This window comes from Rhinopithecus bieti, unplaced genomic scaffold (assembly GCF_001698545.2).
Source record: "Rhinopithecus bieti isolate Rb0 unplaced genomic scaffold, ASM169854v2 scaffold_13704, whole genome shotgun sequence".
In the NCBI taxonomy this organism is placed as follows: domain Eukaryota; kingdom Metazoa; phylum Chordata; class Mammalia; order Primates; family Cercopithecidae; genus Rhinopithecus; species Rhinopithecus bieti.
In genome coordinates, this window is record NW_016808231.1 from 2,360,194 (window position 1) to 2,385,890 (window position 25,697).

Below are 25,697 nucleotides of genomic sequence, written 5' to 3' on the forward strand. Positions count from 1 at the left end.
GAGTGCTGCCACCCTCAGGCTCCTGGATGTCCTTCCACACAGGGGTATCTCTCCTTGACACATGGTGCTGCTACACTGCCCTTCGTGGTGGGTCTGCTGCTTCTGAATGAGGCATAACCTTCCACTGATGCATTATAAGCATGAGTCCTAGCCCACCAACTGTGGTGTCACCTAAGATATCATATTGACCACTCTATGTTATAATCTCAAATTCATTTTGTTTTGCTTTGTAGAATTACATACAAGTATCTGGGGCCTCACCTGAGGCTTCTGACTCCCTCTTTTAAGAGTTTTGGGAAATAAATTCCTGGGGGCCTCTCACGCTATGACCTGATTCTCATTCAATAAATCCCTGGGGGCCTCTCATACTATGACCTGATTCTCATTCAAGGTAAAACCCTAATGATCAGGTCCCCAGGTTTCATTCTATCTTTAGGGCATTCATTCACTGAGGTGGGACAATTTCACCCAGAGACCAAAGTGTGTTCTCTTTATTTCAGGGGCTCTTCAAAATCATGAAACTGAACCCTCCAAGAAAGGTGGCCACTTCTCACTGTGATAGTGTTCATGGTTTCTGAGCATGGTTGTCTGCATATCAGTATGCTAAATACTGGTGTGTGTGTGTATGTATTATTTGGTGTATATATATATACACACACACACACACACACACACACACACACACACACACACATATATGTATTTTTTTTGTTGTTGTTTTCGAGATGGAGTTTCACTGTTGTTGCTCAGGCAGGAGTGCAATGGCGTGATTCTTGGCTCACCACAACCTCTGCTTCCCGGTTTCAAGCGATTCTCCTGCCTCAGCCTCCCAAGTAGCTGGGATTATAGACATGCAATACCACGCCCGGCTAATTTTGTATTTTTAGTAGAGATGGGGTTTCTCCATGTTGGTCAGACTGGTCTCGAACTCCTGACTTCAGGTGATCCCCCCGCCTCAGCCTCTTAAAGTGCTGGGATTACAGGCATGACCCACTGCGCCTGGCAAGTACTGGTTTATATTAAAATAGCTCTAAATATTTACTCATAAGGTTAGGCAACTTATATAAGGGAATGTAATCTACAAAGGCTTGCTCTCACTGTAAAAGACTCCTGCTTTATTCATAGATTGTAAACAGCACAGAACCTTGTAACTCAAAACAAGAATCTACACGTTGTACAGTGCTATCACATCATGCGTGTATTTAATTTATACAAATATACACCAAGGGAGGAAAGGCAGATGGGGGAGCAGGGAAGATACATTATGATTTGAATAGCATAGGTGATTCTGTCCACACACTACATTTAACAGACATGATCCAGTGTGAGCAGGAGGTGGGAGAGTGAATCCACTGTTTCCTCGGGCCTATCTACAATGTATCTCTGTCCTGAATGTGGTCCTAATATTTCATGAAGTGTATATTCCAAATTAACAGAAACCTGAACAGAAGCCAACTACTTCATCTGGTGCTTAACCAAAGAAACTGCTACACAATGTTTCAACACAGGAGAAAACCTGGTTGTTACATATGCTGTACAGTGTATCATACTTAATTATAATTTAACAGCAAAGTAAAATGTTGACCACACAGGACTTTTGTCTTTTAGATATATTTTAGAATCTAACTTTTCCACCCTTTTAAAGCTATGACTTTACTGCATATACCTCTATCACACAGATACATATAAAATGTATCTTTCTCTTCCCACTAGAGGGCAGCCACGTGTAGATTTAGGAGGGCAACAAAGGTTTAGAAAAACAGCACACCTGTTAATCTGACTTTCAAGCATATTTAGAATTCTACAGTTTTTATGTTACCTTGAATGTGGCAAATGCATCTGAAGCTATGTCAAATGTTGACATTTCGACATATCTGAAGAAATCATAAAACTGTTCCGACCACAAAATGATTTTTGCAAGTGGTTCATGTCTGATGCATTCTCTTAACATTATTCCACAATTTAGAGCTATTTCTGGAGATTCATACCTGCAAAAACAAAAAACCAAACAAAAAAAACCAAACATGATTGCTCTTTCAAAACTCCAACACTGAACAGTTCAAACTTTTAGGGCAGAAAGTTTTCAGACATGTATCCTAACTAAATGACCATCGCAGATTACAGAAGGTGTTTCTGTAGAGCATGTGCTCGGGTAAACTAACTCCAGAGTGCAAACACACACTAGTTGGTGATGACCGCCTTCAACCAAAGAAAAATAGCCATACGAGTGACTGTGTGACTAAAGTTTCATTATTTAAGCTGAAAGATTTCAAGAGAAGTATTTCGGGTCATACCATAACTCTATACAGGGGTTAGCTTTTACAGATGGTGCTCTTGACATTCAGAAAAACCAAAAGCTAAATCAAAACACAGAAGACAAAGTATTTCCCCAAATTCAGAGTCTCTAAATAGGTCTAGAAATATATAGAATTTATACCTTGTTGTTTTAATTCAATACTCAAGATAGTACTTGGGGACTCTCAGCCACATGTAAACACTATCAAGCTGATAAGCCACCTCCTGAGGACTTCACAAAGTGTCTCCTTCAGAGAGCCCAGGGGCGAAGGAGCAGGTGGCCCCCCCTTGTCAGCTCTCCGCACATAGCCTTCCCTATGCTCATCCCCATGTCTCTGGCTTTTCCTTCCCTGCCATTAGAGAGACACCTCTCAGCCAAGCAAGAGGCATTTCCCCTTCGGATGTGCACAAGCCCTCTGACTGGCCTCTTCCGCCCCCTCAAACACATCGCTCTCTTCTACTTCCTCTCAAGCTGCATGCACTGGCTTTCTTTCCACCTCACATTCTCCTCTAGTTTCTTGTAGTCATATTCCATTTCCCAACACACTAGCGAAATAAATAACGGGCCAGCAAAGATTCCCTCTTGGTTAAATACAGTCTTCTACTCAAGTGTCCTGACAGGCTGTAAAAAACCAAACCAAAATAAAACATTTCACGGTTCTCTCCTTTCTATCTCTCTGACTGTTCCTATTTCTTGCCTGGCTGAGGTCTTTACCTGTAGCCTACAACCTGCTAATGAAAGCCCATACAATCTCATGGCTCCCACCACGACTACTAACCCCACCTCCATGTCTACTCCTGAATTAGGCACTTTCTGTTGCCTCTGGACAACTTCCGTAAAAGGGCTACCATCAACTCAATGTATCTCAAATCAAATCTCATCCCCCTCCATAAAATCACCCCCATCCTGCCTGCTTCCTCATTTCTATAATTTGGCATCATTATTTTGTTTCAGTCACCCAGTTCTAAACCAGGTTTAACAGAAATTTCCATGTTCTGTATCTGTGCTGTTTCATTATGGAGAGATTGGCCATATACAGCTACTGACCACCTGAAATTTGTGTAGTGTGACTGTGGGGTTGAATCGTAAATATTATTTAATTTCAATTAATTACATGTGGTTAGTAGCTACCATATTGGACAGCCCAGTTCTAAACCTTTCCTTCTTTACTCCAAATCTTCCACTTTCAACATTAGGCTTTGAAAGCCTTCAAAGGCTTTAAAAAATATTTCTCTGATTATCTTAGTTTCATTTCCTTTTATCCATTCCCACTGCTACATTAATTCATACCCAGACAATTGCAAATGCTTCCTAGCCAGCATCTTTCTTCAAGCTCTGTCATAATAAATCTACCCAACACACAAGTGTATCAACAGCATTTCCAGCTTGGGAGCTTAAAATTATTTCTTCTAGCTAATCAAATAAACACAAACTTCTGGACTTCACTGTCCAGTCTTCCCCTCATCAGATCTCCTGTTATACCACAATGTCACCTCCCACTCTGCCATACAACTTTCAAATTCTCTCCTTACTGCTGCCAATCATGTGATGTTCATTCCTGCCCCTATAACCTTTGTTCCCAGTCACATGCCATCAGGATGCCTTCTCTCTCTTTTCTGCCTACGTAAATTCTAAACTACTAGGAACTCCCATCTTAAGTCCTATCCTTTTATCAGTCCTTGCCTTATTAACTCAAACCACATTTTATCCTCTGAAATCCTGCAGTACTCATTTGTTATCCAGTAGTGGTGTCCTCTTACACATCACAGATCCTCAACAAGATAAAACCACACTCCTTGGCATCAGTGGAGGCATGCAGCTAGAATGCTGACCGGCTCTTACTTGATGGAAATATCTGCTCACAAAATGGCTGATCATACAATTCATCTTTGCTGAACTTTAGTAGGCAGGAAGGACAAGGGTAAGACAGTTTGGTACAACAAGTTGAGCAGGTTTTGATGGAGGCTTGTCAAGCTTGTCTAAATGATTAAACCATAAACAAGTACAAGGCAAACAGTTATGCCGTATAACCTGTGACCACTAGAGTGAACAGCATATTAACATGTAAATTGCCAGTAAAAAAAATCGCCTCCAAATGTAGTCTAACACCAGCAATAAGACTTCAAATGCATGCTAATATTAGCAACATGGCCCCCCAAATAAACATCTACCATAGAAGTACTTACAGCCTAAGAAGATAATCACACTGTATGGAAGCAGTTTAAATTAATCAACAAAGGTACAAAAATCTTAAAATGCAGTTCACAGTGTTCCCTGAAGAAATGGCTGTTTCCAGGTCTGGCAGGACTTGTACAAAAACGAGCAAGATGGTCATCCTACGCCAGAAAGCAAGGAAGCTATCACAGACTGATGGGGTCTTGCCAAAAGAACACAGAAGCCAACTTGAAGGAGCTCCCAAGGGCCAAAGATGGGGCAATTTGGACACAAGAAAGTAATGACTGGAATCGACTGAGACATATCAAATATAATTTTTAAAAAGACAAAAACTTGAGTGTATAATGATCCTTACAACAACTCAGTACTTATCTAAGGAAGTGGCCAGGTCACTAACTGATTATACTAAAAAATAATACCTGATTATACTAAAAAATGAGACTATTTTGGGATAACTAAGTCATCAAAGAGGAAGGGTTCTTCTTTATAAAAACAATTTAATTATATGAAGAAGAAGTAACAGAATCAGGAAACTGCCATTCTGAATCTAGGCAATGATTCTCAATGGAAACTAAAACCAGGAGGCGAAAGGTCAATGAGAATTCTGTAATGGACAGATTACAGACTGAGAACACCTGCATCCACTGGTCAATCCCAACATCACCAGAAGTGGGATAACCAGTGCCACTCAATATGAAGCACATAGCACCATCCATGAACTTCCGTCCCCCTCAAAGTGAATCTGAATCTAATCTAAAAAAAGCCAGATCTAACTGACCGCCACTTAAATCAATAGTGGATAGTGGAACATGTTACAGAAGCAACAGGAATGCCAAGTCTAAAATACATGATTTTTCTACAAAACCAACAATCCAGGCTTCAACAAAGAAATGGCACAATATTTACTATTACAGATTAAAAGAGGGCTCAGAGTTACATTAACCAAATTCAGTTTGTGGACCTTGTTTGGAACTTTTTTTTTTTTTTTTTTTTGAGACCAAGTCTTGCTCTGTCACCCAGGCTAAAGCGCAGTGGTGCAATCTCGGCTCACCGCAATCTCCACCTCCTGGGTTCAAGCTATTCTTGTGCCTCAGCCTCCCGAGTAGCTGGGATTACAGGTGTGCGCCACCACACCAGGCTAATTTTTGTATTTTTAGTAGAGGTGAGGTTTCACCATGTTGCTCAGGCTGGTCTCAAATTCCTGGACTCAAGTGATCCACCTGCCTTGGCCTCCCAAATGCTGATATTACAGGCGTGAGCCACCATGTTTGGCCTGGAAGTAATATGAAATAAACTAACTGTAAAATGCCATTTTTGTGAAAATTGAGGAAATCTGCAAATCGGGCATTAGACATTAGGTTGGCAAATGGTATCGTAACTGTGTTATACTGTGTTTTGTACTGTGTACTAGGGATGCATACTGAGGTGATGTCATGTGTCAGAGGAAAAAGGGGGCAAGGACTAGAGGAACAAGAATGACAGAACTTTCATAACTGTTGAAGCTGGGTTTAGGATAGGAACTGGTAAGTGTTATATGTACATTTTTCACAACAAAGGAGGTGGACAGGGGCTTCTGGTAGATCCACCAGTTGCATTCTCCATGGTACTTCCTGGCTGGAAGTGTCTGCTCTGGCCAGCACAGGTGAGAGCTCTAAACTATAAATTGTATCTCAAAAGTCTTTCTTTACAGGCCATTTAACAATATTCATATCATGCCTCTGATTACTCTGAAATGAAAAATGTCGGCAGAGTTAACTAATGTATTGATTTTAATAATCCTTGGTTTCTATGGAAAAGGAAATACGGGCTTTAAAAACACACAAAGGCACCTAAAGGCTGCTCTAAGATCACCAAAATTTCACACTACTCACTGCATGTTTATACATACAACTCTGAATTGATACAACAAAAAATCAGATGCCAAAAGTTCTGTATCCCAAAATCTGAAGAAGTAACACAGATGGTTAGAAATAGAAAGAGGGAAACAGAATGCTGGCGTGCAACACAGGCACTGACTCACACGTTGTCTAAACAAGTTTGAACTTGGGGGAAGTGTTAAACCGCAGAGATGTGAATCAGACTGAGGCAAGCTATGAAGCCAGGAGTAGAGCAAGCTGATTCACAGCGACAGCCATGCCAGGAACATGCCTGCCCACTAACTTAATAGAACAGACCACCACCAAAGCTGGGACAAACAGACGCACACCATACCCGGGGCTGGCACACAACTCTCGTGTGAAACAGCAGAACATTACCTTGCCAGTCAATGAGGCTCAGGGATGAGGGAGAAGGAGAAGGGCATTTGGTTCTATGGTTCGGTTTTAGGCTTTTTTTTTTTTTTGCTTTTAAACTGACAAGACTACCCCTAAACATTAATGTCTGCTTAGACCAGTAGTAATTTCAGGAAGATGCGCTGTGAAATACCAAATTATATGGATTAGTAAGTGGACACAGAGAGGTAAAAATCAAAGGGCACTACTTCATAAACATGTACTTTGCTGATCCAACAAAGTAAAGCTGTAGATAATCCATGCTCCATTTAAGAGGCAGTTTTTACTGCCTTACGGCGTGCATATTATGTCGCCGTAAATCCAACTTTTTTAAGTCCTAGAGAACAGAAATAAGACCACAGAGAATTACTATTTTTTCCTTCAGTCACGCTGGATTTGTGAATTTAAAGGCTCAGAATTCACCTAATTTTAAACTCCCACCTGTAGGGCATTTTCAAATTCAATTTCACTCACAAGTTGAATTTCAAGGAGGGAGAGGTGTTCAAAATCTATGAAAAAATAATCTTAACTACAGAGAAAATGCCTCCCACATTCAGCATCCTGTTTTTTTCCCAAGGCAACCTTTCCTTTATGTTCAACTGAGAATACAAATTTTATTACATTGTACATACCCTTTCAATAACATGAACAAAATATTCTGTTGGGTGCAGATGTATTCAACAGTAGGAGTTCTTGTACCAATTTGTCTTCTGAGAATATTGTTGAAAATCTGAGCCACGTCTTTTTTGCCCTATTAGGAATACAATCATTAACATATTTTCCTGACTAAACATCAAAATGCCCATTCACCCTCCCAAATGAACTCGAATAAGGCCATTGTACTTATTGTTACGACTGAGTATCTGACTTTAACACATTCATAGACATTAAATTATCTCTTCATTTGTAATTCTATATTCTAAGTTTACTAGTGTACTATTTTTAACACGAACAATGTGTTGACAAAAACAACAATGGGTTGACTATATTCCACATATAATTTCAATGATTTCTGAGTCTCAGGATCATGCTGACTCTGATATGAGAAACAAAACCCTGCAATATGTTAACAATCTAAGGGATCTGAATTCCACCCAAATGGAACAAGCAGCTTCAAATAAGATGCTTACATTGGGAACACTATATGTGCTTTCCTTTTATAGTGATGGAAGGAGAGGAAAATATCCTCTGCTGCCACATTAAAAATGGAAGAATTCTGTATGAAACTGGGCTTTAATGGAAAGTAGACCTATCTTCCAATTAAATGAGGCCTATTTAGGGAAGACTTTATATAGATTAATAATAACTAAGAATCACATGATACAGTAGTTCAGAGATCAGAACTTCATTACACTACTGTACAAAACAGATGGATCCTTCCACTGAATCTTACAATCAGAAAGCTGCACAAGAAATCAACAAATGGAGAACTGGACTCCAAGTAGCATTTGGAGTCACTTGTTATAAGGCTAACAAGCCCATAGGAGAGTGAGTGAAATGCTGGCTTTCCAGGATATACCTAAAGCACAAACAGAGAGATAATCCTGGGCCCTGCACTAGCTCAGGAGCAGTAAAGGCAACCTCTAAGAACCAGCCTTTCTTTAAGAACCAGCCATAAGGGCACAATTTTCTTTTAAGCTGATGTCTTTAAAGTTCCACATAAATATTAAATTCAGTGTCCAGGCCAGGTGGAGGCAGACAAAGGAGAAGGAACCTAGATGTTCCACTACATTCCCAACTTTGCAGAGGCAATAAAAATTGTTGCTGTTGGAATTTGATACATTATTAAAAACAGATGACATCAGCTATAAAATGGAAACATTGCAGTTCTATCTGCTCTACAGTAGGACAGAAATAAAATTTTACTTTATTATCAGTATTATACTCAACTCATGAACCATACCCTCTCATCCTTTTCCAAAATTTAATCTGACTATATGTCTGTCATTTTCTCCTCTGAAACATGTACCTGTCTTTCAAGCACCTGTACAGACATCCACTCATTCAGGCTGACAACCACTGGGGCTTAAAACAAAGCATACTGATGACAAAGAGCCACGGCGCCTCATTAGCTTCATTACCATATATGCATCGCGACTGTTCAGATGGTCTCCAGGATCATTATTCTCACTGTTAAATTCACTAAATATTTAACATAGCATGATCCAACTGTATTAACTTGGGCAACAATGTCAAATGCCTACCAGGGCTGGGCAGGAGATTCAAATGGGCCTGAGACAGGAGAAGCAAACCCAGGTGTGGATGCCCTGTGATGCTAACTCTGCTCTAGCTGAAGGGTCAAGTAGGACTATATACCCAATATTGCTAGAATCAAAATTTTCAAGAGAAGCCAGAAATTCAGACTGTGTATAAATGTCCTGTCACTTAAATGTTATACTAATTTAAAATTTAAAAGCAGTGCTAAGCTAACAAAACACATATGGTCTCTGGCTGTAATGAATTAACAGGTAACAAAGAGACATAACTGGATAGTTCTCTAAGATTGTATTTTCCTCTGCAATTCTAACATTCTATAGTTGTCTTTAGATTGTTTATTCTTTGAAAGTCAAGGGCCAGTGAATTATTAGAGCACTACAGTGCTACAGTGCTCTAATGAGCAGCTGTTTTTTAAAACAACCTAAATGAAAAGGCATAATGAGCATCTAAGAAACTACATATCCAATGTGATGAAACATGGAAGAATCCTGTCCCAAGCCTGAAACACCCCTAGGTTCCTGCCTTTGCTCTGCTAATCAGGTAGGCAGCCCAGGCATGTTGACAGAGGTCGGTAACCCTGAGCCAAGAGCCCAAGAATAATCTTACAATGTTCCAAAAGAGAGAACGTACGGAAAAGAATTATGTGCAGGGTACTGTTTTTTAAAAATAAGAAACTGATTTCTTACCTCAAAGTCAATGAGCTGTAAATCAGCTACCAGGGTGCTAAGGAGCCCACTATTATAGAGTTCTTGAGCAAGTTGAGCTACTGCTTCTGTCTGAGGCTCTTTTTCGTTTGTGCCATACAGAATTTCTTTCATGGCAACCAGATTTTTGGAAACTTCTTCTGTAGCCTAATTTTAGAGAGAAGAGTTGGCGAAGAGGAGAAAAAACAATTCATTTTAACAAACATATAACGCATCAAAATTGTCAAATCACCTCTCTATATTACAGACCCATGGACCTATGAACAAGAAGCAAAGTGGGCAAGCTCCATCCTCACCCTCAGGAGCTGGGTGTTACGTGTGCGTGCACATGGGAACCAACAGGCACACTCCACAGGAGCCAGCATGTGCACAACAGACACCCACACACTGAAACATGTTTATGTATGGCAGAAACAAAACAGGGAAAAGGTTCACTTCCTCAAGTGGGAGGGAAACATCACCAAAGAGGCAACTGGGCTGATCCCCAAGAATGAAGAGATTCTGTCAAGCAAGTATGGAGAATAAGGAATGGCATGAGCTAGGGATGAGGGAGAAGGGAAAGTACAAGTCCTATCACAGAAAAGGTGTGGAGGAAATAAGGGAGAGAGCAGAAAATGGCTGAGTGCAAAGCTCAGGTGTTAGTGATAGATTAAAAAGTCACTAAAGAGCTTCTACTTCTGCTCAAGAGAGAGGAGGGCCAGATTTACCTTTTCCCATGAAAAAGACTAATAAAAACAACTTTTTTTCTTTTTTAGAGACAGGGTCTCGTGCTGTCACCCAGGCCTGGAGTGCAGTGGTGTGATCACAGCTCACTGCAGTCTCAACTTCCTGGATTTATGCAATCCTCCTGCCTTAGCCTCCTGAGTAACTGGGACCACAGGTGTGTGCCACCATGCCAGGCCAATTTTTGTATTTTTAGTAGAGATGGGGTTTTGCCATCTTGCTCAGGCTGGTCTCAAACTCCTGGGCTCAAGTGATCTGCCCAACTTGTGCTGGGATTACAGGTGTGAGCCACTGTGCCTGGCCAAAACAATGACTTTTAAACACTGGACTTCAGGCAGTACAGGACAGTGATCCCTGAAAGAAGGAAAACAAATGAGGGGAACTTCATAATTACCCTACCTTTTTGCTAGGCCACAGCACACGGAGGTGGAAGCCATCCAGAAGAGGTGGTGGTCTCCATGGGCAGAGCTGGCAACCCAGGGAGGCCAAGAAGACCAGAGTTTACAGGGCAGAGAGGAGAGAGCTGACCAGACAGAGCATCGCAGAGCCCTGCAGAGCCCACTCCTGTCTTCAACCGAGTACTGATAACCACATGTGGGTAAGGAAAGTAGCCAAGGCTAGGAACCAGAACCTTGGAGCTCACATGGGGCTGGAAATAGCTTTTGTTTCCTACCAGCCTAATGGAAAACCTCATATTCACTAGTCATCAAGCAAAGGACTCAGGGGATTTTGCCTCACTAGGCATACAAAATTAATCCTAGGCCAAACTCTGATCTGGTCCTGCCCAACAAAGCTTAACAGAAATCCTGGAAAGGACCAAAATCGGAAAACATGACTAATAATAACTAATCAACAGAAACAGCTGTGGAAATGGCACAGACGGCAGAATTACTCAACAAGGACATTAAAATAGTTACTATAACTGTATTCAATATATTTAAGAAAAATGTACCATGGTAAGTAGAGGAATGAAAGGCATAAAAAACACCTGAATGAAACACTTAGAAATAAAACTACAAGGTCTAAGACAAAAATTATACCAGATGGGATTAACAGCAGATTAGACAGTAGATAATAGGTTAGTAAACACAAAGAGCCTAAAATCTATCTAAAATGAAACTTAGGGGAAAAAAGGGACATCTCATTAGTGAGCTAGGGGATAACTTTAAGCAATCTTACAGACATGTAACTGCAGCCCTCAAAGGAGGTGGAAGGGCAGATAAAATATTTGAAAACATAATGGACGAATGTTTTCCAAATTTAATGAAAACTGAATTCCACAGAGCCAAAACATTAAAAAATCCCAAGCATGAGAAACAGGAAGACAATGCCAAGGCATAGAATAATCAAACTGCTTAAATTCAGTGCTAAAGAAAGAATCTTAAAAGTAGCCAGAGGGAAAAAGTATTACGGACAAAGAATCAAAGAAATGACAACAGACTTCCTGACAGGAATGATGCACGTCAAAACACAGTGGAGGAACACTGTTAAAATACTGAAAACCACAACCAAATTGTCATCCTAAAATTTTATACCCCAGCAAAATATCTTTCAAAACAAAGGCAGAATAAAGAGTTTTTGAGACACAGAAACTAGAAATATTTCAACACCAGAGACTTGTACTTTGTGAAATATTTAAGGAAGTTCTACTGGCTGAAGAAAAATGGTTCTTCACAAAAGAATGAAAAGCAATGAAGATAGTAATGTGAGTAAATATTAAACAAAAAATTCCCTTTTATTTAAAAGAGAATTAGCTTTTTTTCTTTTTGAATTGGAGTCTTGCTCTGTCACCCAGGCTGGAGTACAGTGGCGCAATCTCACCTCACTGCAACCTCCGCCTCTCAGGTTCAGGCAATTGTCCTGCCTTAGCCTCCTGAGTAGCTGGGACTACAGGTGCATGCCACCATGCCCAGCTAATTTTTGTATTTTTAGTAGAGATGGGGTTTCACCATGTTGGCCAGGATGGTCTCAATCTCATGCCCTTGTGATCCACCTGACTTGGCCTCCCAAAGTACTGGGATTACAGGCGAGAGTCACTGCATCCAGCGAGAACTGGCTCTTTAAAGCAAAAATAACAATGTATCTGGGGTTATGTATATGCAGAACAAAAATGGCAACAATAGCTCAAAGAGGTGTAATGGAGGTATATAGGTATACTGTTGTCAGGTTCTTATAACAACTGAGGCAGTATATTTCCTGAAGATAGACTATAGTAAGTTAAAGGTATATACTATAAGCCCTAAAGCACCAGCTAAAAAAAAACCCCAAAAACAAAATAAAAGATTTATAGTTAATAAACCAACAAAGGAGACCCAAGTAGAGTATTAAAGAGACATAACATAAAGGCTATAAAAACTTATATAAACTGAAGCATTTATGATCAGAAATATACTTCAAGGAGATTACTTTGCACAGATTCACAAAATCTCAGCGTTCAACAGTACTTAGAGGATCATCTCAGTTACGTAACCTTCTAACCTTCCTACCAAATCACATGACTTTACCTTAAATATTTCCAGTGTCCAGTAATGCAGGATTAGCAGAATTCAGAATCAGATATCTGTTAGACAAATCTATGAGACAAACATTGCTTCATTACACTGTCTGCTGGCCTTGGGTTTATACTGCAGATCAGGCAATATTTTAACTTATCTTCCACATAAATCTCTTGAGGGCAGCCTGCCTAGGTTCCCTAAATTGTCATCTTCTCCAGAAAACCTCCCCTCAGGTTCTTTGATTAACCTCCTAAGAAAGGCAGAGCTAACACTCAGCCCTATCCAGAACGGTACCATGCAGAAGACACCAGACCACCACTCCTCCATTACAAATGTTAGTGCAGCCCAAGGCTACTTTTTAAGAATTTTTGCAATTATATTGTATAATTGACTCAGAGAGAGCTTACAGTGAACAAAATGTCTTTGGTTTTCACAGGTACTGCTTGATAAAGACAGGTCTTTCCAAATGTTATTCTTAAACTGGGGTGAATTACACTGCAATGAAGACTTTAACTTTTCTATTTAATTTAATCTCATCAGCCCATCATTCAAGATTATGGCAGTAACTCTGGATTCTGATGGACATCCAATGTATTAGCTACCCGCTCTCACACTTGTATCATATGAAAATCTCATATGCATGTCTCCCATGACCTGCCTCAATCATTGACCAAAATGCTGGAAAGGAATGATGCATGAATAGAGCCCATCATGTCTCTGAATCATCATGCTCCTTTCAGTAATGATCTACTACAAATCTTGGGGCAGGGTTGCTCAGTCATGTATATATGCAACTATTTCCAAGTTACATTCAAAAGGTTTTTTCTGTCAAATACCTTGATAAAATTAAATTATACTATTTCTTCCCTATTTCCTGACCATAAGAAAATGAAGTTATTTGGTCTGACCTTTTTACTATGCCTACACTAGTATCTACTGACTACGACATTCTTTTCTAAATGCTTGTAAGTCATCCTCCTAATAATCCCATTATGAAACCATACTCAGTATCAATGCTAAGCCGAGTCTACCTTTTCCAGCCTGCTGTTACTACTTCATTCTCGGGAATGCCTTAGAAATCTCAAATTCAGTAACCCAGAATGTAATTTTTCCGGGCCAAGAGAAAAATCATTTAGCAATAGTAGGTGTTCTCTTACAGTCTATTTGCATGCATTGCGTTTTCCACCCCATTTTATTATCTCTATTCTTCAGATAATTCTCTTTGACAGGAAGAATCTGATACCTAATAGGTTTTGTGAATGTATTATCTATTGATTCTACGCCAGTGACCCTAAGTAGGAGGCCTCAGCCTCCTTTGCTTCTCTGGTTAGATCAAAGTTTTAAAGCTCTTAACAATTCTTCATGTACCTCAGTTTATACTTTTCTTTGAAATCATTGTATGATTTTAAAATCTGAATTCAGACCATATTCTATTCTGACAGCAAAAGATGAATAAGAAAGAAGGGAGGTGAATAACTAAAGGGTACAGGTTTGTGAGGTGACAAAATGACCTAAAATTGACTTGTGGTTATGGTTACACATACTTGTGAATAAACGAAAAACCAGTGAATTGTACCCTTCAAATGGGTGAACTATATGGCATGTAAGTTATATCTCAATAAAGCTCTTCCCCCCTATGCCCCATCCCCCCAAAAAAATAAGGAAGGAGAGAGGCAGGAACACTATTAGAAAGCCATTTATGGCTGGGTGTGGTGGCTCACGCCTGTGATCCCAGCACTCTGGGAGGCTGCAGCAGGTGGATCACTTGAGCCCAGGAGTTTGAGACCAGCCTGGGCAACATGGTGAGACTCCATCTCTTAAAAAAAAAAAAAAAAACAAGGCCGGGTGCGGTGGCTCAAGCCTGTAATCCCAGCACTTTGGGAGGCCGAGACGGGCGGATCACGAGGTCAGGAGATCGAGACCATCCTGGGTAACATGGTGAAACCCCGTCTCTACTAAAAAACACAAAAAAACTAGCCGGGCGAGGTGGCGGGCGCCTGTAGTCCCAGCTACTTGGGAGGCTGAGGCAGGAGAATGGTGTGAACCCGGGAGGCGGAGCTTGCAGTGAGCTGAGATCCGGCCACTGCACTCCAGCCCGGGCGCCAGAGCAAGACTCTGTCTCAAAAAAAAAAAAACAAAAACCCAACAAAAGTTAGTTAGCTGAGTATGTGGTGGCATGCACCTATAGTCTCAACTACTCATGAGGCTGAGGCTTGAGGCTGAGGCTGAGGTCAGGAGGGTTGAGGGCTGCCAGTGAGCTATGGATTGCATCACTGCACTCCAGTCTGGTGACAGAGCAAGATCCGTCTTAAAAAAAAAAAAAAAAAAAAAAAGAAGAGAAAGCTATATATTGTATTTCTGAGTTGAATGGCATTATGGACTGTGTATAAAGCCCCATTCCCTTTCAGAAAGAATTCCCTCACCAGCTGATACTGCACCTGCCACCTACATTAATCTTCACCTGCTTTTGGATCTCCCCACCCCCATGCCTTCTTAGGAACTCACCCTGCCTGTTACCTCATCTCCTCCTCATAGAGTCAATCTCCCCTCACCTAATTTCTTCCTATCCGTTTTAAACCTGATTAAGACTCCACTTGACAAAATCAAATAGGTCCTCCTTAGATTCCACAATCGCCCCCCGCCCCCCTGCCTCTGCCCAGCACCTCATAATGAAACCTCTCAAAACATTTGTCTGTATTTACTATAGTCCAAGTCTTTTTTTCTTACTCACTCTTCAGCCCAATCCTTTTGGCTAGTCACTGACCTGCATGTCATTAAATACAATTTTGTGTCTTTTACTGTGAGAAATGGGAAAGTTCTTCTTCAAAGATTATGAAGTCACAATTTCTTACTATAAGATTGCTATCCACTCTTAGTGTGTGTGTGTGTGTGTGTATTCCAAATCCGCTTTCCTAGCTTGCTCCAGCATGCCTGGACAGAACTAGGCACACTGGAGCCCACAGTGCATGCCATTCCTTATTTGGAGATGCTTCCGTAACTAGCCCTGGGCAACTTCCTTTTCTTTGTTCTGTTCCCCTTACCTAATTAAGAAAGTTTTAAACTAATAGCCAATAGGATAAAGTGTAAAATGTGAGGTCCTATCCCAGCCAAAGGAAACTGGACACAGCAGTAGGGTAAACACGTCAGGTTACAAGTAACTCTGTCTACTTTGTTCCATGTGCTCTCGTGGCCAGACAACTATTGAGTAGCACCCTTTCTGCAGAAAGTAAAGCTCTCCTTGTTGAGAGATTATTTGTTCCCGCGTTCTTTTTTTTTTTTTCCTTGACACCAAAAACTTCATTCCCAACAATTACACCTGAACTTTCCACAGGATTCGGAACTGCTGGTTACACCCTCCTCTGAAAACCATTCTTCCCATCCTCTGTGACTCACCAACATCCTTATTTTCCCTCCTAACTCTCTGGTTGCTCCTCCTCTGTCTCCTTTTTGCCTCATTCACCTTGGCGAGGCCATTTAAACACGGAATCCCTCAAGGCAGGGTACTAGGGCTTCCTCTTCTTATTCCCTAGACTCTTAAGTGATCTCATCCACACCCACTGCTTTAATTAACAGTTAAATGCAGATGCCTCATAGATTCCTATCTCTAATCCAGTTGTTTTCTCCCAGGCCTTATCAGTACCACTGGGCAGTCTTCTCAAAATGTCTCCACTTGTAATGTCTCAAGGTAGCTCAAATTGAATACATCTAAAATAGAACTCAAGATCTCGCCCTAGTGCCTGATATCCCCCCTTGTTCCCTGTTTCATGTAACGACACCACTGATGATGCTATTACACTTCAGAAACTCAGGAGTCATCTTCGACTCTCCCCTCTTCTTCACCTTGCCCCAGTATCTAACTCATCACCGACTCCCAAATCCATCCACTTATCCCCCTGTCTATCATCACCACACAAATCAAAGTTCCCCATAACGCTTGCCTACATTAATACATCATGTACTGACTGGTTTCTGTGGATTATAGGGGGCCTAATGGGGATGCATTCTCCACATCACACCTAGAATTATCTTTTCATAACATAAATATGATTAAGACATTGCTGTTGCTTAAAATGCTTCAGACATTATTGATGAATGGCTGAACATCAGCATTCCTGATAACAGGGTTATAAAATCCAGATTACAACTGGATGTAGAGAAATGTGATGTTATCATACCATAAAGTCAAGGGATTCCTTAAAAATGTTGAATTGAGGGAGACCACAGTGGCTCATGCCTGTAATCCCAGCACTTTGGGAGGCCAAGGCAGGTGGATGGCTTGAGCTCAGGAGTGCGAGACCAGCCTGGAAAACACAGTGAGACCCTATATCTACTAAAAATACAAAAAATTTGCCAGGCATGGTGGTGCATGCCTATGGTCCCAGCTACTTGGGAGGCTGAGGTGGGAGGATAGATTGAGCCTGGGGGGTGGGGGTGGGGAGTGGTGCAGAGGTTGCACTGAGCCCAGATGGTGCTATTGCACTCCATCCACTGCCTGGATGGCAGAGCGAGAGCAAGACCCTGTCTCAAAACAAACAAACAAATAAACAAACAACAAAAAAAATTGGACAAGAACAGACTTCCCTCTAAGAACGGACAAAGAAATAAATCACCTGAGATGTGAAAAAATAACAGCAGTTCAAAGGAAGGAAGCCAGCTAAAGAATTACAAGCAGATGTCTTCCTAACAAAGAGTTACAGCAGTGAGCAAGGAAAGAGACTAGCGGAGTGATTCAATGCTGGCCATTTCACTTAATGAGCATATGCCCTGAGCTTGGGTCTCAGTGTGCACGCACAGCTCATAGTGTGGACATGTCCCCAAGCTGAGCCCAGTGAAAGCCAACTACTGCATCTGGTGCTCCACTAAAGAAAGAGCAGTCTGGGCCAGGCACGGTGGCTCACGCCTGTAATCCCAACACTTTGGGAGGCCGAGGTGGGGGCGATCACGAGGTCAGGAGATGTAGACCATCCTGGCTAACACGGTGAAACACCGTCTCTACTGAAAAAAAAAAAAAGAAAGAAAATACAAATAGCCGGGCATGGAGGTGGGCGCCTGTAGTCCCAGCAACTCAGGAGGCTAAGACAGGAGAATGGCATGAACCCGGGAGGCAGAGCTTGCAGTGAGCTGAGATCGCGCCACTGCACTCCAGCCTGGGTGACAGAGTGAGACTCCATCTCAAAAAAAAAAGAGCAATCTGTTTCAATGCTGGAGGAAACACGGTGTTAGAAATCTTGAGTTACACTACGCCCACACTGTTTATTGCTCTGTATGGACAATTAAGGGGTTTTCTTTTTTGAAACGGAGTCTTGCTCTGTCCCCCAGGCTGGAATGCAGTGGCGCGATCTCGGCTCACTGCAAGCTCCACCTCCCGGGTTCACGCCATTCTCCTGTCTCAGCCTCCTGAGTAGCTCGGACTACAGGGGCCTGCCACCGCGCCCGGCTAATTTTTTGTATTTTTAGTAGAGATGGGGTTTCACCGTAGTCTTGACCTCCTGACCTTGTGATCCGCCTGCCTCGACCTCCCAAAGTGCTAGGATTACAGGCGTGAGCCACCGCACCCGGCCCAATTAAGGGGTTTTCAAAGGTAAATTTGGCTGTGATTTGCCTTGTGCTCATTTACAACGTAACTCCCTATGGTCTCACAGAGAAAATACTTTGGAAGAATACACACCAAACTCAGTATGGTCGTCTACCTGTGGGGTGGAGTAAGAAGAGTATTTTCACTTGCTCCATTTCAGACTTGTCTGAATATTTTTTCTTGTAATTCACCTTCTACTTTTATTTAAAAAAGAAAAAAAAAGATAAGATAAATTATACAGATCAAAATCATCATTATGTTGGTACTCACTGATTGATTTCTTCTTCCATTTCTTTTTTCAGCCCTCCACACGAGACATCCCCCTTCCAACATTTTAAAGATTTATTTCTAACAAATAACCATATAACCATGGACAATTATAAGCTGATTAAACAAAAAGCTTGAAAAATATATCCAAATACTACCAAAAGATGATCAGAAAATTTTAATAAGTGTTTCACAAGAGAAGGCAATTCAGCAAGTATTTACCAACTGAAGATGCCACACACAGAACAAATAAAACTTGGTTGTGGCCAGGCGTGGTGGCTCAGGTCTGTAATCCCAGCATTTTGAGAGGCTGAGGCGGGCAGATCACCTGAGGTCAGGAGTTCGAGACCAACCTGGCCAACTTGGCAAAACCCCGTCTCTACTAAAAAATACAAAAATTAGGTGGGTGCAGCGGTGTGCGCCTGTAGCCCCAGCTACTTGGGAGGCTGAATATCTTATATCTTGAACCTCAGAGTCAGAGTGAGCCGAGATTGAGCCATTGCACTCCAGCCTGGGTGACAGAGCGAGACTGTGTTTCAAGAAAACAAAACAAAACAAAAAACCAAACCAAACCGAAACAAACAACACAAAACCTTGGTTGTTCTTGTTTAGTTTTGACTTGGTTCCCCTCATAGGAGCTCGCATTAGGGACTATGCCTAGGACCCCATCTCTGGCCTGCAGGCATTATGTCAGTATGTTCTCTGCCCTTCTAACCACGTCCTTCTAGCATCTCCCACCTCCCCGTCTGTCCCCTCACACCTACTGAGTAAGGTATTCACACTTACAGCTCCTCCAAACACTGTATCATTTTCAAGCTGCTGAATCATCATGTCACCTAATCCACTGACCCCTTAATGACCACATTCCCGGTCCTGCCAAGCCTGCACATTTCAGTGCCACTCATGCTAGCAGTTCAAGGTCTCTTGGCTCCCCTACACAATCTTAAATGTGCTTTATTCAAAACTTTCTCTACTTGAGCTCCCAAATTTCTGAGCACTGTAGAAAAAGTGATGGAACTTGTGCACATTGGGTTCACCAATACACCAGGCCATGTGACTTCAAAGCAACTCAGAAACAATCCTTTAAACCAGGCTGACTTCCGACCAGTACCTCCCAGCAGCACATATTTCAAGACGGCTCCACTTTCCTCAAGAGCTATTAGTCTCTCTTTACTCCTTTATCTGAACATCTAGCTTCACTCCTCCTATATTACCATAAGACTTTCTAATTAAAACATTCTCAACTTCTTCACTTCATCTTATTTCTGCATCCTATCTCGAATTTGTCAACACACTCAGAGTCACTTGAGAAACTCAGAAGAGATGCTCAGTTCCCCCAAGATACTTTTTTTTTTTTTTTTTTGAGATCAGGCCCAGCTCTGTTGCCCAGGCGGAATGCAGTGGTGCAATTATGTCTCACTGCAGCCTTAACCTCCCAGGCTCAAGTGATCCTCCCGCCTCAGCCTCCTGAGTTACTGGGACTACAGGTACGCACCACCACGTCTGGCCAAGTTTTAAATTTTCTGTAGCAATGGGCTCTCACCATGTTGGTCAGGCTGGTCTCAAACTCCTGAGCTTGAGTTATCAGCCCACCTCAGCCTCTGAAAGTGTTGGGATTACAGGCATGAGCCACTATGCCCGGCTCCAAGATACTTATTAATGACAAAAGGAAAAACAGTAATTTTCCAGTAGACACCACCTTAACCAAATGATGTTACTGAACATCATCAGTAATGAGACTATTGACATCACTGCCTCCCGAAACCATACAATGAAAAGGGTACTTCACTTCTGTGGTATTCTTCCGAAGGCATAATCGACAGTGAATCATGAAGAAACATCAGCCAAACCTAAATCAAGGGACATTCTACAGAATAGCTGGCTAGTATTTCTCAGAAGTACCAAGGTCATAAAAGTCATAAGAAAGACTGAGGAACTGTTTCAGATTAAAGGAGACCTAGGGAGATGTTACGACTCTTTAAATGTAATGTGTGATCCTGAATTAGATTTTGGTTCAGAAAAAGGACATTAGTAGGACAACTGATGAAACTTGAAGAAGGCCTGTGCATTAGTTAATATTATTATACCAATGTTATTTTTTGGATTTTGATCACTGCCCTGTGGTTATAAAAGATGTTAACATTTAGGCAGGCTGGGTGAAAGGTACCCTTCTAAACCATTTTGTAAGTCTGGTAAGTTCATCAATAATCTTTTTGCCTTTTCTTCACAGGTAAGGGGCATCCTACTTAGTTCCAAGGCTGATGGCTCTCTCTGTGCACTACAGAAAGGGCTTCCAAACAAAAAGGAGGTTAGCTTTGACTCATGTACCCCTGTGCAATTGTGCCAGTGTGTGGCCTCATGGAAACCTGTTGGGTCTTACTGGACCATCCAATAATTAAAGGAACTGGACCAGAAGACCCCTGAGACCCATTCCATTTCTTTAAGATCTCAAATTCCAAATAAAAGTCTCTTCAATTCTCTTTTGCCCTGTCATCTACATTCCTTCTCTCACCGTGGACATCTCTGTCTCTACTCAAGCTAACATAAAAGCCTGAATGCTCACACTCTTTCTCTCCACTCTAAGAGCTCCTGCATCCAGGAAGACTCTGCTCCCTCGCATGACTCTCTCCTCCTCTGATGCCTACAGCAGCTGTGACCTTATTTCGGTTGCTGACCTTGTAGTGCTATAATCTCTCACATGTACCTCTCATCTCCCTAACACATTCAAGGGCTTTGGAAAGCACTTATGATGGCAATTTACACATGGAATGACTTGATGATTTTGTTAACTGACTGAACTGTCTGGGAAGTTTCCTCAGTTGAACATGCTGAAGTTTCCTCAGTTGAACAAGACACGGATGCTACATTTCTATAGACCACTTAGCCTCATATTACTTTTCATGGGCAGACTGCTTTATTAAAAGCAGCCAACTGTTTTATAGATCATGGTCAAGAAGAAAGACGTGAGAGAAAAGCCCCCCTTTACAACAAGCCCATTCAGTTGCCTAGAAAGAGATGTGGATCATCCCTTACTGCTGACTCCTCTGGGAGGGAGGTACAGAGTTTTGTTTCAGTTCTTAGTTGTTTCCTTGTGGCTTCTGAGAAGTGCTTCATCCTGTGTGGCTGTACAGAGCTGCCGTAAGTGGTGGCAGTGTGGAGGCTCCAAAAGAGCACAGCACAGAGGAAAGAGTCTGGGGCTTGGCACAGCTTCTCAGATCAAGGCTATGAGTTGAGAGGTGAAGTCCCTATGTCCGATGGGGCCAGGCATATTAATTCTAAACTATGGAGCCTGACTTCCACATATGACCAAATGATAACAACTTCATCTTTAATTACATTTAATACATTTTAAAAATTAAAATATTTAAGTGTTAGGATCAACTTCAGTAGTAACCAATATCCCAAAGTTCGCACCTAATGCGCACCTTGCTAGTAACAGTATCAGAAACTAAACTCCTTTCCCTCCCAGGGTGAGGACATAGTTAACTATAGTCACATGCTGCACAACGTCTTGGTCAACAGCAGACCACACAGACAACTGTGGTCCCATAGATATAATACCATATTTTTGCTGTACCTTTTCTATGTTTAGACAAACATTTGCCATTGTGTTCCAACTGCCTACAGTATTCAGTATAGTAACATGCTATACAGATTTGTAGACCAGGAGCAAGAGGCTGGAAGAAATCACCTAATGATGCAATTTTTTGGAATGTATCCCTGTTAAATAACGTGTAACACGACTTTAAATTTTTAAGGATAGAGTCCATAATAACCTCTTCAAGTAGCACTAACGCTGAGATTTTTCACTGCCTGCTTTCCCATTGAAAAATAGAACAGGATGGGAAAAAAAGCAATTAGTAATCCAAACATTAGTACAAATGGCCTTTTTAGAGATCACCAAAAGCTCAGTAGGTTTCGTACGAACTCTCTTGACTTAAATTCAGTATTCCCACAGTACCTATCAGTGCACTATTTTACCGTCACTAGAGGCAGCTGCTGATAAAAAGTAGTGATTCAGAAGTACAACTTCAGAAGACTTGAGAGGACAGCTCACATACCCATTAGTGCTTCTATGCCACGTCCCTGAAGTACTCAACAGCCCTTACCAACACTCCTCCTCTGGACCCAAGCTCTCAGTAGATCCAAACTGGCCTTATGTTAGGAAACAAGGTGACAAGAAGGCTACTCCCAGATGAAGCGACAGGACTGTACCTGGTGAGATACAAGACTAGGCTACCCTCTTCACTATCCCCAATTTTTAGCAGTTAGTAGCAAGACTAACCTCAATATAGAAAGCACACTTAAAGACAAACACAGTAACATGCTGAAGTATAGAAATGGCTAAGTCAGACATTAAAAACCGCACAAAAGATTCCATTTCATAGTAATAATAATAATCTTAAAAGGATAAAATATTCTTCCTTCTTATCAGAGGCAAAGGCTTTTAGATACACTGCTGGTAGGAAAATAAATTGGTACTTTACTGGACGGCAATTTGGCAAAATGTTACTGAAGAGCTTTAAAAGGTGCAAGGTCTCTGACTCATTTCTGCAACTTCCTGTGAATTACACTTTCAGGAATTTACCCTATGGAAACAGACAAGTACACAAAGGTAAGTACATGCAGTGTTACTTACAACAGCAAAGAATCAGAAGTTATCCCACTGAACTAGTTTAATCATGATGTACCCATGAAATGGAAGGCTTTAAAAATAATTGAGGGCCAGGTGCAGTGGCTCACACCTGTAATCCCAGCACTTTGGGAGGTCAAGGTGGTGGATCACTTGAGGTCAGGAGTTCAAGACCAGCCTGGCCTACATGGTGAAACTCCATCTCTACTAAAAATATGAAAATCAGCCAGGTACCTGTAATCCCAGCGACTTGGGAGGCTGAGGCACAAGAATGCTTGAACCTGGGAGGCAGAAGTTGCAGTGAGCTGAGATTATGCCGCTGCACTCCAGGCTGGGTGACAGAGCAAGGCTCCGTATTAAAAAAAGAAAAAAAAATTGAGATCTATATGAACACGAAAGGATGTTAAAATTTAAAATTAAAAAACAAAAAAACAAAACAAAACAAAACACCAACAGGTTACAGAGTAGCATGACCCCATACTCATTTACTTATCTGCCCCAGAGAGAGGGAGACAGCAACCTAGAATATGAATGAGAATCCCCACCAAGTTAACAGTAGTCATTTCATGTGGCACTGAGTTAAGGATAAACTTTATTTTTTCTTTATAGTCTTGTATTTTCTGCCTTTTTGGGGAATGAACATATATCATTAGAACACGACTTTGTATAGATACAGAAATAAATTAGACTCTATGAAGGAAACAAAGATCTTTCTTGCACACACTCATATATACTTCCCCACTACCCAATGTAGAATTCCAATATACTAGTTAGAATAAAGTAAAACTAAAAAAGTGGATGAAGAGCCGGGCGCGGTGACTCACGCTTGCAATCCCAGCACTTTGAGAGGCCAAGGCAGGCGGATCACAAGGTCAGGAGATCAAGACCATCGTGGCTAATACGGTGAAACCTCGTCTCAACTAAAAATACAAAAAATTAGGTGGGCATGGTGGCGGGCGCCTGTAGTCCCAGCTACTCGGGAGGCTGAGACAGGAGAATGGCATGAACCTGGGAGGCAGAGCTTGCAGCGAGCTGAGATTGTGCCACTGCACTCCAGCCTGGGTGACAGAGCAAGACTCCATCTCAAAAAAAAAAAAGGGGGGGGGGGGGAGGGGAGAGAAAGAGCACCTGGAACCATGACCTACTTGTTTCTCCAGAGCAATGAACTAGTGACACTCATAACCACTTGTGTGGATCTCATGGGAATGATGCTGAGTGGAAGAAAGCCCATCTCAAAAGTTTACACACTATATGATTCTATTTATTTAACATTCTTGAAGTAATAAAATGTATAGACTTGGACAGCAGATTAGTGGTTGACAGCAGGGGTTAGGAATGGGGGGATGGGTCTGGCTATAAAGGGGTAGCAATAGAGATGCTGATGAAACAGTTCTATATCATAAGTGCTAATGCTGGCTACAAAAGTGTGATGCAATTGCATACAGCTATATGCACATCCACACTCCACACAAATTGTAAAACTGGTGAAATCTGAACAAGCCCTGTGGATTATACCAATGTCAATGTTCTGGTTTTGATATTGTATATAGTTATGTGAGGGGTTACCACTGGGGATATGGTGAGAGGTACACGGGTTCTCCTGTACTCATTTCTGCAACTTCCTGTGAATTGATTAATTTCAAAATAAAACAAAGCAAGGCAACATAAGACTTCCACAGTGTAAGACCTCTTGCACTCCCCGTCAGTATACCCTTAGGTTGTCTATAAGGCCCTTTTCATTCCACCAAAGCTTGTTTCTCTAGTCTTACTTCCTACCGTTCCTCTTTATCTCCACCTCTTAAAGTCACACTGAACTTGTTGCTGTTTCCTGAACACGCCATAGTTTAGGTTGTTCCAAATTTGTTCCCTTTTACACTTTGCCTGCCAAAAACCTTAAAAACCAGCTTAAATGTCACTTCAAACCTGTCATCTCTGTATCTGTCTCAGATGTAGGAACTGCTTTATCCTCTTGGTTCCCACAGAATTTTATCTGCACCCCCAAGTCCCTCTATATTACTTACATGTGTATTTCCTCTACTAGATTATATACTCTTTAAGAACGGGGACAAGGTTTGACTCCTATGCCTATCTGCCCACACAGAGAAGCACTAAAATGTCTGTGGATTCAATCAAACTGGGGATCTCTTGCAACAGATACTGATGCAAGTAAAGACAGCAGACGACAACAAAGGCCTCCATGCATGAGGGAAACGTTAATTCCGATGCACACTACTGTTAAGTCATCTTTTTAGAAAGAATTTTGAAGGCATCTGTTTAGCAAAATTTTCCATGCTTGTGTTCATTAGTTTACATAACTGAATTGATTCTAACTTACATAAAAC

At 41.5% G+C, this 25,697-nt stretch overlaps 1 protein-coding gene across 1 annotated transcript in view; it reads right to left on the reverse strand.

The window, feature by feature from the left end:
* CAB39 (calcium binding protein 39) overlaps positions 1–25,697 on the reverse strand; it is a 107,953-nt gene that overhangs the window by 20,005 nt on the left and 62,251 nt on the right. Inside the window, exons 3-5 of the mRNA XM_017886373.1 lie at positions 9,645–9,809; positions 7,374–7,492; positions 1,820–1,988 (exon numbers count right to left, since the gene is read on the reverse strand). Of these exons, the coding sequence (XP_017741862.1) occupies positions 1,820–1,988; positions 7,374–7,492; positions 9,645–9,809 (453 nt within the window). The remainder of the gene's footprint in view (positions 1–1,819; positions 1,989–7,373; positions 7,493–9,644; positions 9,810–25,697) is intronic.